This window comes from Ambystoma mexicanum, chromosome 6p (assembly GCF_040938575.1).
Source record: "Ambystoma mexicanum isolate Mex_15411 chromosome 6p, UKY_AmexF1_1, whole genome shotgun sequence".
In the NCBI taxonomy this organism is placed as follows: Eukaryota; Metazoa; Chordata; class Amphibia; order Caudata; family Ambystomatidae; genus Ambystoma; species Ambystoma mexicanum.
The window spans coordinates 715,426,625-715,441,003 of NC_090935.1; the positions used below are offsets into that span (position 1 = coordinate 715,426,625).

At 44.2% G+C, this 14,379-nt stretch overlaps 1 protein-coding gene across 2 annotated transcripts in view; it reads right to left on the reverse strand.

The window, feature by feature from the left end:
• Positions 1-1,791: 1,791 nt before the first annotated feature.
• Positions 1,792-14,379, reverse strand: part of CCNH (cyclin H) — a 484,538-nt gene continuing 471,950 nt past the window's right edge. Inside the window, exon 10 of one of the 2 annotated variants that reach the window (XM_069627590.1) lies at positions 1,792-1,994. In XM_069627590.1, coding sequence (XP_069483691.1) covers positions 1,956-1,994 — 39 coding nt within the window. In that variant the 3' untranslated portion in view covers positions 1,792-1,955. The remainder of the gene's footprint in view (positions 1,995-14,379) is intronic. The other variant, XM_069627591.1, reaches the window with a different exon arrangement.

Sequence of the window (14,379 nt, forward strand, 5' to 3'; positions counted from 1 at the left end):
TCCACTCCCCCCCATCCCCCCCAACGGATATACCTTTAATTTTTTTAAAAAAGTAGTTAATAAAACATTAATTAAATAATTAATTATTAAAAAAAACCCATCCCAAACACCTACCCCAACCCCCCCTCCTCCCCACTCACCATGGATATACCTTTAACCATTTAAAAAAATTATGTTTTATAAAATATAATTAATTATTTATTTAAACATTAATTCGAAAAAAAATCGAAAAAATTCGACATTTTTGTAATTCGACATTTTTATTTTCGACTAAATATTTTCGACATTTTGACTTTCGACATTATTGTATTCGACATTATGACTGGACACCGCATTTTACCATGGGGGAGACCCCCCGCATTCCTCCTTAAACCGCCCAGCTTTCTAAATAACTAAACCCATGCCTCATCTACATTTTTGCTGTAAAATACTAGAGATGAAATGGGATGCGTTGAAACAGGACTGCGATCCAATTAATTCAGTCTGAGTTAGCTCTGTTAAGTCGAACCAGAAGGGAGCCATGTCACTGAGGCAAATACTTATTTGCGGGCTTGGCAGATAGTTAAGGACTCATGTGCAACACAGATGTCCCAGATTCAGCTAATGGATCACATCAAAATAATTGGTGTCCACTGGACGAGGTGGGGAAAAGGGGTTGGGGATGGGGGATGAGAGTTCACTGCTTTATCTGTACTAGTAGGCCCTCTGGAGTAATTTCATACACATTTCATTGGACCTATTGCATATTTAAGGATCCAGATTGGCTTAAAAAAATCTATGCTTGCTTTCTTTGCCAAAACTCTGGAACCCACTGCACCGGTGCAGTTTATTACCCATGTAGGAGGTGTGAAGGTTTCAATATAGAGACTATGCAGCCATGTAGTCAGAAGCTCAATCAATTAGAAGCAGTTCAAGAGCAGGATGGAGATCACTGCGGGAGCAAAAAATAACAGATGAACAATGGCAGCAAGTTTAAAGATGTAAAGCACAAGTAAGTCTGGTTTGCGTATGTGCAGAGGTGGTATGTAACATTATAAAAGGTCTATTGACATATACACACCCACTCAGTAGACAGTCCAAGGTGTAGGGCCACCAATGCCACATTCACAGTATGGTTTGGAAATGTGGCGTTGTAAGGCAGTTCTGCAAGAGGATAATGACAGCTATCTTTAAGATCATATGGGAGCCAGTTAAATTCACTACTCTGCAAGTTGGGGTTCTTTGTGAATGTACCAAAAGCAACCAATCGGTTGACTTGGATTAAACATAGAATAGTGATAGTCTGGTTAAAAGGTTTGTCTGTGTTTCATGAGAAGGGGAAGCATAATTGAATGTACTACTATTGGCGCAGGTGACCTGCATGTTGAGCTGAGCCTTGTAGGCCCAAGGACATGCAAGTGTTATTTAGGCAGTATTTAGGAACTGGGCTAAAAGATAATTAAAAAGACTTTGAAGGTGATAGCCTTTTCCTAATAGATGATCAGTCAGTATTTACACTGCATTGACTTTCACCACCTCGTGCAGCTCATTCTGGCAACTAAAGTAGTATGAAGGTTGTTTATTTTACTACAACTTTATTTTGAGGTGTGTTGACCATTGTCCTGACATGCTGCCTATAAGCAATTAAATGAAATTGTGTGCACAGTATGATTGCAGGGTATAAATAAAACCCTTAAAGAAAATCCATAACCAGTTGCATTTGGTAAAATATGAATTCCCCAAAACATGCACGGCATTGTTAAACATTCACTCATTCCAACCTGTTTTTTATTTTACCAAAACAAAATGCAATTTTACTTTAAAATGTAATTTTATTAAAAAAAATATGAATTTAAACAATAATCCAAACATTCAGTTTTGGATATTTATTAACATATACAATATACTGATGGTGTCTTAGGTCTATAATTTGTTGCTGGAAAAGTTACTTCAAGGTGGAAGTCACATCTGGAAAATCAGAGAGATTCAACTAGATCGTCATCACTCCATTCTTCCTGAAAGAAAATTAAACAAAAAAGTGAAAAACAAATGACAGATGCAAAGAAATCACATTGTGTGAGGTGAGATGAAAAATACTCAATATCAATTCTTTGTCAAATATGGTCAGTGGTTACTTAGCAGAAAAAAGCCCTTATCAACGAGTGTTTTTTTTAATAAACATTTAATGAGTTACAGTAACATAATTTACATTTATTAACAAACTGATGGAGATTTCATCATTACATTCTCCCTTATGTGAACCTAATATCCAATGTACCCTTGTACAAACAATAACCAGTCCTTGTACATTACACCAGCTTCCAATTGTTAGGCAGAAACCTGTGCAGTTCCCTTAGGGACCACTGCAAAAGATTTAAGACTACAGGTGTTGGCAGTAAACCCACTTGGTAGCAGTCTGTACCACCCAGATTTACCTGGTAGCTGTGGCTGAGCAGTCAGACTTCCCTCAAGAAGAGTTAGACAGTATGCAAAGTATACACAATAGGCACTCAGGTACAATAATACAAGCAAACACTGACCAGAGCTTTGGTATCAAAGTATATAATTATTTATTTAAAAACACACGGTTTGAAACACTCCAGCACTCTTATTGTAAAATATTCTAAACACAGTTACTATTGTAATATATACACCCCTTTTTCCTTATCAGATAAGTCACTGTAAAACACCACTTATTTTCATAGAGAGGTGAGCGCTTAACTAGATGGCACTCCAATAAGTTTGTGAGAAAGGGAGGGAAAAAGACAGAACATGGAAAGGTACACCACTCTAAGATTCAGGAACACTGTTAGCAAGGCAGAAGAGCAAAAGTCACTGGTGAGCCAAAGTCCAAAGGCTGGGCCCACTCTTAGAGAGCAGAGCACAAATGTGCCCAAGATCACACAGTTACACTAGGCTTTGAAAGTCTTGCAGAGGGTTCAAAAAGAGTTTAGAGAGGCTTAGGAAAGTTTAGCCAGAGTGTCCCAGGCCAACTCAGCTTCGAAAGCCAGGGGCTAAATCTACCCCGTACAGTCGGTAGCAAGGGAAGCCAGGCGGGACACGGTACCTTAAGTGGGAAGGATCCTCCAGCGGTGGCAGTTGTTCCTGGTAGTGGGTGCAAGTTACGTCGTCGTCCAGGGGAAGAGAAGATCTCGACTTGGAGGAAAGATGAAGGTCGTTGCACTACCAGGGAAGAAACCAGCCGTGGAGTTTTACGGTTAAAGGTGGTACCTTTGTTTCGCAGTCGTGGTAAAACGTGGTATCCCGGTTGCCGGGGTGCTTGGCACAGGCAAGGCGGCCACGAGGTACGTCGGGAAGGCGAAAAGACGGTGAAACTGGTTATCCCCACCAGTCAAAGGAAGAAGACTCTCTAGCGGGAGATCTCCTCTGTCGTTGGGAAAAGTGTGAGGCGGTCCAGCAGGGTTCCACCGGTGGTGGTGTCGTGGCAGGTCGGCTCAGCTTCTCCCTCGTCGGATTCTTAGGTCCTGTGGCGACTTCTGAAGTTCCAGTCCCCATAGCCCTGCTTTTATGCAGCAAACCCCCATTCACTCAGCCTAGCTGTCACTCAAACATGCTAAGTGGTGAGCCGGCTCACCACTTGGGCCAATCAGGATGGAGTGCGACTTGAGTTGCCTAGGCAACTCAGTCCAGGGTGCCTAAATTCCCCTCCACCCCTCCCAAGTACCCCAGACTGAGTGGCACCAGTTTGGAGGGCTTCTGTGGAGAAGCCCGCCAAAAAGTGGAACAAAGGGCTCGACTTGGGTTGGAGTCACAGAAGAGAACACAAACGCCATTTTAGAATCAAGTTTTGGCAAAAAATACCAACCGGAGAATTAATATTAATTAAATAAACCGGCAGTGTTCGAGGCTACCGTAAATAATTAAATAAAGATAGTAGCCTAAAACAATGGGAAATCCCATAGGAAAATATTCGCGGTTGAATATAAAAAGTAGTATCCACTGCCACCAGCCAAAACTCGATCAGGGGGGCCGGAGACGTGCCCCCTCCACTAACAGACCCTGGGGCAATCGAATTGCCCCAGCCAGTACATCCACAATATGATGGTTTGTACTGGTTCTGTTCAGAATTTAAGACTAGTAAAGTCAATGGTGCCCTCGGAGACAGTAGTCAGTCCCAGGGTATGGAGTCCATACTGGGGGCTCACTATGACACCCCTGTGTTACTGCACTGAGGGTACTGTGTAACACACATCACAAAAACACATGAAGCCCTATGTGGTAAAAGACCCCATAGCCCATTAAACACATCTAGATCCAAAGAAACACACTCAAATCATGTCCAAGAGTGAGGGTAAAAGAGTCTCACTCTTGGCAGGAGAAAAAAATAAACCCCCAAAAATCCAGCAAATCTGCGGGGGGACTCACTAGGTTAGGAAATTCAGCCTAAACAGAGAATTCTCCCTAACACCAATCAAACAGAGGATTCACTTCAAAACGAAATGTCCACTGCCCAGTCTATGGCAGGGGGACCTAAATTAATCACAAGGCAATGTATCCACTACCAGCAACAATGTCTTAGTAAATAGGACAAGCTTAAACAGTAAACAGCACAGATGCTCTACTTTCTTCTTCCTCTCAACTAAACTGTGGAACTCGCTGCCAAAACACTCACACAGAAGACCACTGCCTGTCCTTCAGAAGCCAGCAAAATCCCTAGCTATTTAGGACACCCCACCCAGAGACAATTTGCCAACAAAGGCTTATTTAAACAATATGCCCCGAGCTGTGGGCGCATCTCCGAGTCAGGTAATGCCCCGGGGCCCATAGTTATAGGCCCGCCTGAAGCGATTAGTCACGCAAGACCAGGGTACTAAAAGCATTCTTTTCTCTTCCGAAACGCTGTGCTGTCCAAGGAAATGGCTGCCGGGAAAGGGAAAACGGAGTAAGTTTTCCCTTTCAATGGCGGCCTTCGGGAGCGGATGCGCTGTGAACAGAAGTGTTCCCGGCGCGTTCGCTCTCGAAAAAGGAGAAATCAGAAGGTAAGTGGGGTTGGGAGGAAAAAAATAAAACCCCACATACCTGAATCCCCGGCAGGGGCGATGGCAGCCTCACAGCCGTGTGGAGACTCGGATCTGGGATCGCCCCGCTTCGAGCCTTCTCATTGGCTGCAGGGCAAACCACCCCCCCTACCACGTCGAGACCAATGGCGTGGAATGCCAGTGGAGGGATTCCCGGCTGGGTAATGCCCCGGCAAGAGCCAATCAGAATGTTTCTTACATTCTGGTTGACTCTCGCCGGGTACTGACGGAGAACACATACTCCCTTATTCAGGACCTGTAAGGCTTTAATGGAATCAACCAAATCATGCTGTACAAACTTATTACAAACCTGCACACAACTTGCCTGCAAAGAATGACTAGAGACTCAACTTATTTGACTTATTAAACTCTACGCAACCTACATGGAATCAAACCAGTAGCACCAGAAACATCCAACATCATCCAGTTTAGTTAGCTTTTTCAGTTGCCCACATATTGTGTGGTGACCGGGAAGCACTGTGGGTCGTTTACTTACACAAGGAGCAACGGTAGCACTAAAACAAAAACAAAGTTATGTATTTTTTATGATCTTTATGTGTCTTTTTTAATGTAGTTTTTATTGGATTTTTCAATGCCCATACATGGAACAAGAGCAGACTAATCCCCACCACCCCCCACATTAACACCCCCGGCCCCACCAGCTCTCAATTAAGCATTCCACAGTTAATACACTGTATCATTCTCTACAGTATATCCAAAACTCGGATTCTCTGCTGACACCAGTTCACTCGATAGTCTTTATGAAGGAAGTCCGATACTAAGTCCCAATTCTCTGCAAACTTCGTCTGGACCCCCTGTAGCGGGTATGCCATCCATTCCAGCAAGACAAAATGTCAAATCTTAGCAATCCATTCATGCTCCGAGAGAATCTCTGTCTTTTTCCATTTTTGGGCCACCAGCGAAAGTGCTGCTATACTGAGCACCATATATGCTTTTCTTTGGACTTTCATTGGTAAAAAACACATTCCTCAATCCAAGCATTGTCTCTCCATAATCTCTGTTAACTCGGGGGCCAAATCGAGACTTCATTGCTGAGGTTATACTGACCCAAAAGGGCCGAAGGACTGCGCAAGACCACCATATATGTCCCCAACTCCCATCCTCCCCACATCTCCACCATCACTTTAGTCCACATTTCCCTGATCTGAAGTGCCATCATAAGCTTTGCAATAGTCTGCCACACCTCGTACCATTGGTTCATCGATATCGGACTGCTCAAAGATTTCTCCCATTGGTTCATTTAACTCCATTGCATAGGGGAACAGAGTCAGAAAATAGTCTATAGAGTGATCCTACCATGTGGCGGTCTCCCGAGTTGGTAATAAAATATTTTTCAAAGGGAGTAAGTTCCCTGCTCACTAAATGTTTATTCCCTGCAGCCGATAGCCAGTGTCTCAGCTGTGCATAATTTAGGCTTTCCTCTTCCCCCAGATTAAAGATTTGTTTACAATGTTGAAACATCCTAATCTGTTGGTCCTCTACCATATCTCCCATTTTCTGACGGCCCGCTATTTCCCAACATTTAAATGCTCCACGCTCTTCCCATCAGTCTAAATTGAGGATTGTAAAACAGGGGCACAAACGGGGATGGGTTTGAAGAGATACCCGCCCGCCGCACAAGCTCATCCCATGGATCACCTACCAGGGCCATAATTTTGCTCCTATACATATTGGAGGTCTATCTGCCTTAGGGCTCCACAAAACTCTCGAGGGGCCTACTCACGACTGCCCTATCCATTCAGCGCCAAACCTTGTTCTGATTCCCCGAGAACCACTCCCGAAGCACCTGCAACTGAGCCGCCTGATAGTACATTTTGAAGTTAGGAGCCCCATCCCTCCCCTGCAAACAGGAGCAGTCTGCGTTTTCCAGGCCACCCGCGATCGCTTACCCTTCCAAATAAAAGCCCCCACCATCTTGTGAAGAGCCTTAAAGAATTTCTGAGACACCCCCAATGGAAGGGCCTGAAAATAATAATAACACTTTTGGGAGAACCTTCATTTGGACTACATTTATCCTTCCTGTCTATGATATGGAAAGGGGACCATGTTCTTCCAACCACTGTCTTATCACTTCTAGAAGTGGAAGGTAATTAGCCTGGTACATGGTTTCCAGGGAGTTTGTTATTCGCACATGCAAATATCTTTGGCCATTGTCTGCCCTTGCATGTGGACTTACGTCCAGTGTCCCGGCTATTACTGCAGACCACCCAGTTAAATACATCATTTCAGATTCATGGGTATTCATTTTTAAGCCTGCAACCGGACCGAATTACCTGAGCACAGAAGTCAACACCGGCAATGATCTAGTTGGGTCGATTATTGTGAGGAGCACGTCATCCGCGTAAGCCATCACTTTATGCCAGTCTCACCCAAATGGGATGCCACTAAATATCTCAAATGGCACGCATCCTAGCCAATAGCAGCTCCAAATGTATTGTGTATAGTACCAGGGACAACAGGCATCTCTGCTTAGTACCCTGTGACACCTTAATACCCTGAAAAATGTGCCCATTAATTGCCAAACGCAGCACAGGTGAATGATGGCTTTTACCAATCTTAAAAAACTCAGCCCAAACCCCATGGTGTCCATCGTGCGAAATAAAAAGGACCATTCCACCCTATCAAATACTTTTTATGCATCAAGGGCCAACACCCCTGCCGCAATCCCTATTTTGTTCACTTTTTCTATCAAGTGGCAAACCTGTTGTGTGTTATCGAATGTCTGACTCCCCCAGACGAAACCTGATAGATCGGGTTGGACTAGTTTTGGAATGAACTTTTGTAGTCTTGTCGCTGAAAATTTAGAAAATATTTTAGCGTCCAAATTAATAAGGGCAATGGGCTGATCTGACCCACACAGCATTCTATCCTTATTAGGCTTGGGAAATATCACTACTTTTGACTCCTCCATGGTCTGGGAAATAACGTCCTGTGGCTTCAGCGGAATTTAAAAGTTAAACCACCATCAGGATCAACACATCACTAAAGCTTTTATAAAATATAGCCGGCTAACCATACAAACCCGGAGCTTTATTCATTGGTAGAGCCTTGATAGCTGCCCACACCTCTTCCGGGGTGATTTCCCCTTCCAAACTTTCCCTTTCCCCTTGATCAATTGTGACGAGCTGGCAGAGCTTAAGATAACCCTCCTGGGATTCCTCGCTGGGGGAGTCCGTAGAATATATTGCGGAATAAAACTCTGGAAAGGTCTGCACAATATCCTCTGAAGAGGAGCTAACATTACCCGATCCAGTTTGTATCTGGAGGATTACACCCGCTGCTTCTTTCTTTCCTGCCGCGCCAACATGCAGTCAGCTTTATTGGCCTTTATACAGTACCGCGGCATCATATATAAAAGTGATTTTTCAGCCTGCTTAGTTTATAACAGATCTAATTGTCCCTTAATATGTCTATATTCCTTTCTGATGGCAACCCCTCTATTAGTCACCATTCGAGTCATCACCCCACACTGTTTCTAACTGGCCTTGGGATAACGGTAACTGCTCGTCTTGCTGAGCTTTCTTTGCTATAAACTCCCTTCTCAGAGTCGTCTTAAAGGTATCCCATAGCATCCTTTCCTTCATTCCCAGGGTTTTATTTATATCAAAGAACTCCTTAATTTTATGCTGAATTTCATCTCGAATCAATGGATCTTTAAGTAGTTGAGCCAGAAATGTGCAGCGCCATAGCCCAGCTCTGACTTTTTTGTTTTAGTTTAGTTTCTTTATTTGTACCACACGCCAAACCCTGAGGTAACTGGGCTCGCAAGGCTTATACAGAGTTGCTAACATACAGAGTTGCTAACATACAGATAAAAGTACAGTTTAAACAGTGAGACGAAAGCATATACATGCAATTCAGACAATAAGAGGAGAAGGAAGTTAAGTCCAGCTCGACCGAGGTTACATTGGGTCGAATCAGGGAGGCAGTACCAATATGCAGAGAGGCGATCATGCTAAAGTTTTATCATAGAGCCAGCCTTTTTCTTTCGCTCTAAAGGTCCAGAAAGCTGGTCCCGATCTATTGCCAAGGGGCAGGGCATTCCACTGTTTAGCCGCTAGAACTGGGAAGCTTGCTCCCCCTGCTTTTTTAAGGAGGAATCTGGGCACAGCTAGGCAGTGTGTGTGTGTAGGGCTCTAGTTGGTCTAGATAGAGCTTGTTTGTTGACTTTGTCTACCAGATATTTGGGAGCAGAGTTCGAGAGGCACTTGTGGGTGATAACGAGCGTTCAGAGGGCAATTCTGTCCTGAATAGGGAGCCAGTGGACGTCTTGTCTGTATCTGGTGATGTGTGATTCTGGGCATTCTTAGTGCTGATCTTAGGGCGTTATTTTGTAGGACCTGGAGTTTGTGGAGGTTCCTTTCCGATGTGCCTAGGTATAGGGTGTTGCAGTAATCCATTTTAGAGAGCACTAGAGCCCTGGCTAGAGTGATGCAGCTGTTAGGTGATAGGAATGCTTTGCAAGCGTTGATAAGCTTGTTAGTGTATGCCGTGGCGCAGGCAGTGGTGTTCACTTGTTTTTTGAAGGATAAGATTGAGTCTAAATATACTCCCCATTGGTTGTATTGACGGGGGCAGACGCTCAGCTGCGAATGATACTCCGGACCCACTGGGAACCGACTGGGGTGGCAGCGATGGGTGATATTTGGCAGGGGGGCTCAAGTGTTACTTTTGAGGGGCTGCGGGAAGAAGCTGGGTTGCACGAAGGCCAGTACATTACGTATCACAGAGTGGTACAGAGGATCAAGAGAACATGGCCTGAAACGGTGTAGGAAGAAGAATTAGATGCCACCATAGACGTGATATATGACATAGCTGAGGGGGGGGGGGGTCACAAGATTTCCAGACTGTATGAGATGTTGATGTCTAAAGTGGGGAAGGAGGTCATGCAGTTGAGACTAAACTGGGAAATGGAGGTCGGGCCCCAATGAGAGATGGGATGTGGGAACGGGTGCAAGGGTATCATAAGAAGGTGTCCAGAAACGCGAGGCTGAAACAGATACAGCTGTACATAACACACAGGGCTTATATGACGCCTTGGAGGATATCTAGGTTTGAAAAAGCAGGACGGCAAGCATGCCCCAAGTGTGACGAAGAGAACGCGGGCATGGTGCATATGTTCTGGTCATGCCCGATCATAGAGAGGTTCTGGAGGGGAGTGAAAGAGAAACTAGAAGAAAGAGGGGTCAAGATAGTAGTGGATACTGTGTGGGCCTGTCTGCTGGGGGGGTTCCCCAGACCACAGAAGCTCAGGCATGTAAGCAAGCTGACCTGGCTTATGTGCTTGCAAAAAGAAGGATTGCCATGGGGATGGAAGTCATGCCATGTGCCGAAGATAGAGGTGTGGTGGAAAGACTTGCAAAAATGGGCAGAAGTCGAAACCATGGCATGGCAAGAAGCGTGTAGCAATGGGGGGGAGGAGGAGAATGAGTCCCTGATGGCCTGGAAATCACTGATAGCCGAACTGTTTGGGTCATTAGCCGACCCGGCTGAGCCTGTGGAGGAGAGACCGAACCACAGGATGCGGAAACTGAAGGTTTAACGCAATAGACTCGCAAGGGGGGTGGGTTAGAGGGAGTAGTGGTTAGGAATTAAGAAAAGTGTAATGAAACTGTTGGAAAATGCACTATTTGTTTGGTTTTTATTGTTTGCTTGTTTGTAAAATGTAATAAAAACTTTTAAAAAAAAGTATACTCCCAATGTTTTGATTTCATTCGCCACTTTAATCTGGTTGCCATCGATGCGTAGTGGGCATCTTTTTTATTTTATTTTTTATTGGTTTATACAAAGCTTTAAAAGGAAAACAAAACAAAATAAGACATACTTCCAAAAAAGTCTTATTCATCCTTAACGTCAGACAAACAATAAAAAAAGGGAAAAAACCCGTCTAACCATGACAGGCAGAAAATGGGCATCCAGGAGTCAAAATCAAAACTTCGACAAATTCCATCACAAAGGAAATGAAAGAATAAGAGGGAAGACAGAAAGCAAAGTCAACAATCACAAATAGCGTGTTTCCGTTTTCCCAAGTTCATATGCCCCTTTCATTACTCCTTTCCATCTTCTGGGTATTCTGAAGTCAGCTTCGTTTTAATGTCACTTAGCAAACTTGTTAGGGCATAAATTAGCTTCTTATCGACTCCATCAAACATCTTTTGCCACCAATAGTTTGCACATAATGTCGATTGTTTTGAGAAGAGAACTCCTAAGTGTCTTGTTCTTATTGAACGCAGTTCTCCACAAAATAGGACAAGATGTTTCAAGGTCTCTTCATCCTGCAAACAAAATCTGCACATCAGATTAAGATTAGCATACTTCGCCCATCTCTTTAGTCTATCTTTAGTCTGAAAGGCATTCAATCTAAACCACAGGTACAAGGCTCTTAGTCTTGGGTCCGGAAAAAGAGCAACATACGATTGTACCCTTCCATAATTGTTTGCTTCACATGGAACGTCTTTCATACTGCTGGTTTGACGCCGCTGTTCTTCAGTAGAGTGCCAGTCTTGTTGCCACATTTTCTTTTTTGCCAAGTTTGGGTTTTTGTGTAGCATGTCTACATCGATGTCATATTCCTTTAAAATCTCTTCGCAGCAAATATTCCAGCTTGCTAGAATAGAATTGGAATTATTGACTTCGAGGTCATTAAAAATTTCAAATTGCGGAATATTTGCCTTTTGTTTGGTCTTGCGAAACAACGATACCAAGTTCCAGCTTATTCTGGCATTGATGGATGTTAGCGATAATTCGTATCGTAGGCATGCTGTTGACATGCCTCTCGGTAGTGGCAGTACTTTCAACCAAAATTAGTTTTCCAATGTTGCCCACAAGTCATTAGAGCATCCAAATGCATTCTCTGCACTGTAGATCAAAGCTGGAACTACCGTCTGCTGATAGAAGTACAGGCTTTAAGGAACATTTTTCATATTTTTGATTAAGAGCATATGCTTGAGACGTTAGTCGTTTACATTTGCTTTTACGGTTTCGACCCATGGGCTATCGTGTAGACTTGCACTAAGTTGCATTCCCAGGTATCTTGCACTTATTACGATATTTAAGGCTTCCTTGCCCAAGAAGCACTTGAATTTTTTGCCATTGATTTTACCTGTGGATCTTAAATCTTGTAGGATCAGAATTTCACATTTGTTGTTATTTATTTGTAGATCATTTCTTTTTACATAGTCTTCAACAGCAGCTATTTTCCTCTCGAGGCCAATTGGTGTTGTGTCCATCAAAATCAAATCATCGGCGTACAATAACCAACTAACTTGCGTATTATTGAGTTTCAGGGGGAAGGAATGTGCGCCGTTGATTGACACTCCAATGTCGGACAGAAACAATGCAAAGATGATAGCTGCTAGGGGACATCCCCGTTTACCACCCCTATATGTGTTTATTCCGGCCGAAAGAGTTCCACTTTGGTCCAATTGGATCTTGATGTTCGTATTCGTGTGCAGATCTTGGATTGCAGCCAGTAAACTTCGGGGACAATTCCATTTATTCAGTTTATCCCACAATTTCTGGCGATTAATACTATCGAACGCATAGGAAAAGTCGATAAGAGCCAGATACTCCTTCGTCTTTATTCTTAATGCCTCCATTTTTAGAATATTCAGTATCAGTAGGTTAAGTGAGCAACAAGCACCTTTCACAAACCCAGCTTGCCTCATGTCTTCATGATTGGATTGCCTTATCCAGTCACGCAGCTTTCTTTGTAAAAGGGTTGCGTAAATCTTCCCTACAGCGTCTAAAAGAGCGATAGGGCGATAATCTTTTAGGTTTGCTCGGTTTCCTTTTTTTGAAAACAGGTACGATTATCGCACTTTTCCATGACTTTGGGGTCTGGCCTTGTTCAGCGATTCTTTTAAATAGCGTATCGCAGATGGTGGACCATAATTCTGGGTTTTGCTTAATTATGTGGTTTGAGAGGCCGTCCGGCCCAGGGGCCCTAGAGGAGTTTGTTAAGTTAATCACGTTTAGGATGTTGTCTTCAAGGAAGTCAAGTTCCCATCGTGATAACGCTTGCAAGTTCACGTTATCTATTTCGCCTTTCAGACTGTATACTTCTGAGAAGTGTGAAATCCAATCTGCCTCGGTTACCGAGTTGGTTTGAATTGCTGTTTGAGAGGCGTGTTCATTATTGATTATGCGCCAGAATTCTGCCGGATTTTTATTTTTCAATTTACTCAACATTAGTTCTGCGTCTTTTGCACCATCAGATGTTTGTATGCCTTAAGCCAATTTTTGTACCTTTGTTTGGCTACTCTTTTTATTTCTTTAGATTCAATGTTGTTAGAATGTTGGCAGGATCGAATCTCTTCACGTATCATTCATTTTTTCTTAAGAACTTCTAAGTCAAAAGCGTGTCTGGGGGTAAAGCCTTTGTGTTTTAGACCATGATTTTTCTCCTCGAACTTAGACAATAGATGTCGATATTCCAATGGCATGCCTTTTTTACAGTAATGGGTTGCAATTGAAGTGACAGCCTGTGTGTCCAATCGCATTCTACCTCTACTAGGTTCAACTTCCACCGTTTGCTTGCATTTGGAGACACACAGATCATCATACAGTGCCATTCTCATTATGAGCATTTCATGGTCACTCTGTGTCATTGGGACCACCTGCATAGATTTAGTTTGCATATGTAGACTTTCTGACACAAAGCCGCATCACGGCAAAGGCCATCAGGAAAGGCCTCTGCCGCTCTCCGCAGCTCTGCTGCGAGAGCACCCATCCTCACCTCCTGCAGCCGTAGGTGCATACCAGGAAGCAGCACCTGGCTCATCAGGGCCCCCCGCCGCCATTATGAGACACGCTGCAATTGTGGATCCGAAGCCCCAGATCGCCACAGCAACGTTGAGCGAATCATCAGCTGAGCGGATATCAGCTGTTGTCTCCGCCGTGCCTGCCAGCCCCTCCTCTCCTGCTTTAAAGGGAGAGGAGGCCGACCGCCAGGCAAAGCCGCATCACGGCAAAGGCCATCAGGAAAGGCCTCTGCGGCTCTCCGCAGCGAAAGCACCCACCCTCGCCGCCTGCATCCGTAGGTGCATACCAGGAAGCAGCACCTGGCTCATCAGGGCCCCCTGCCGCCATTATGAGACACGCGGCAATCGTGAAACCGAAGCCCAAGATCGCCACAGAAACTTCGAGCGAATCATCAGCTGAGCGGATATCAGCTGTTGTCTCCGCTGTGCCTGCCAGCCACTCCTCTCCCGCTTTAAAGGGAGAGGAGGCCGACTGCCAGGCAAAGCCGCAACACGGCAAAGGCCATCAGGAAAGGCCTCTGCCGCTCTCCGCAGATCTCAGCTGCTCGAGGCTGCCGAAGAAACGGCACTGCGTTACA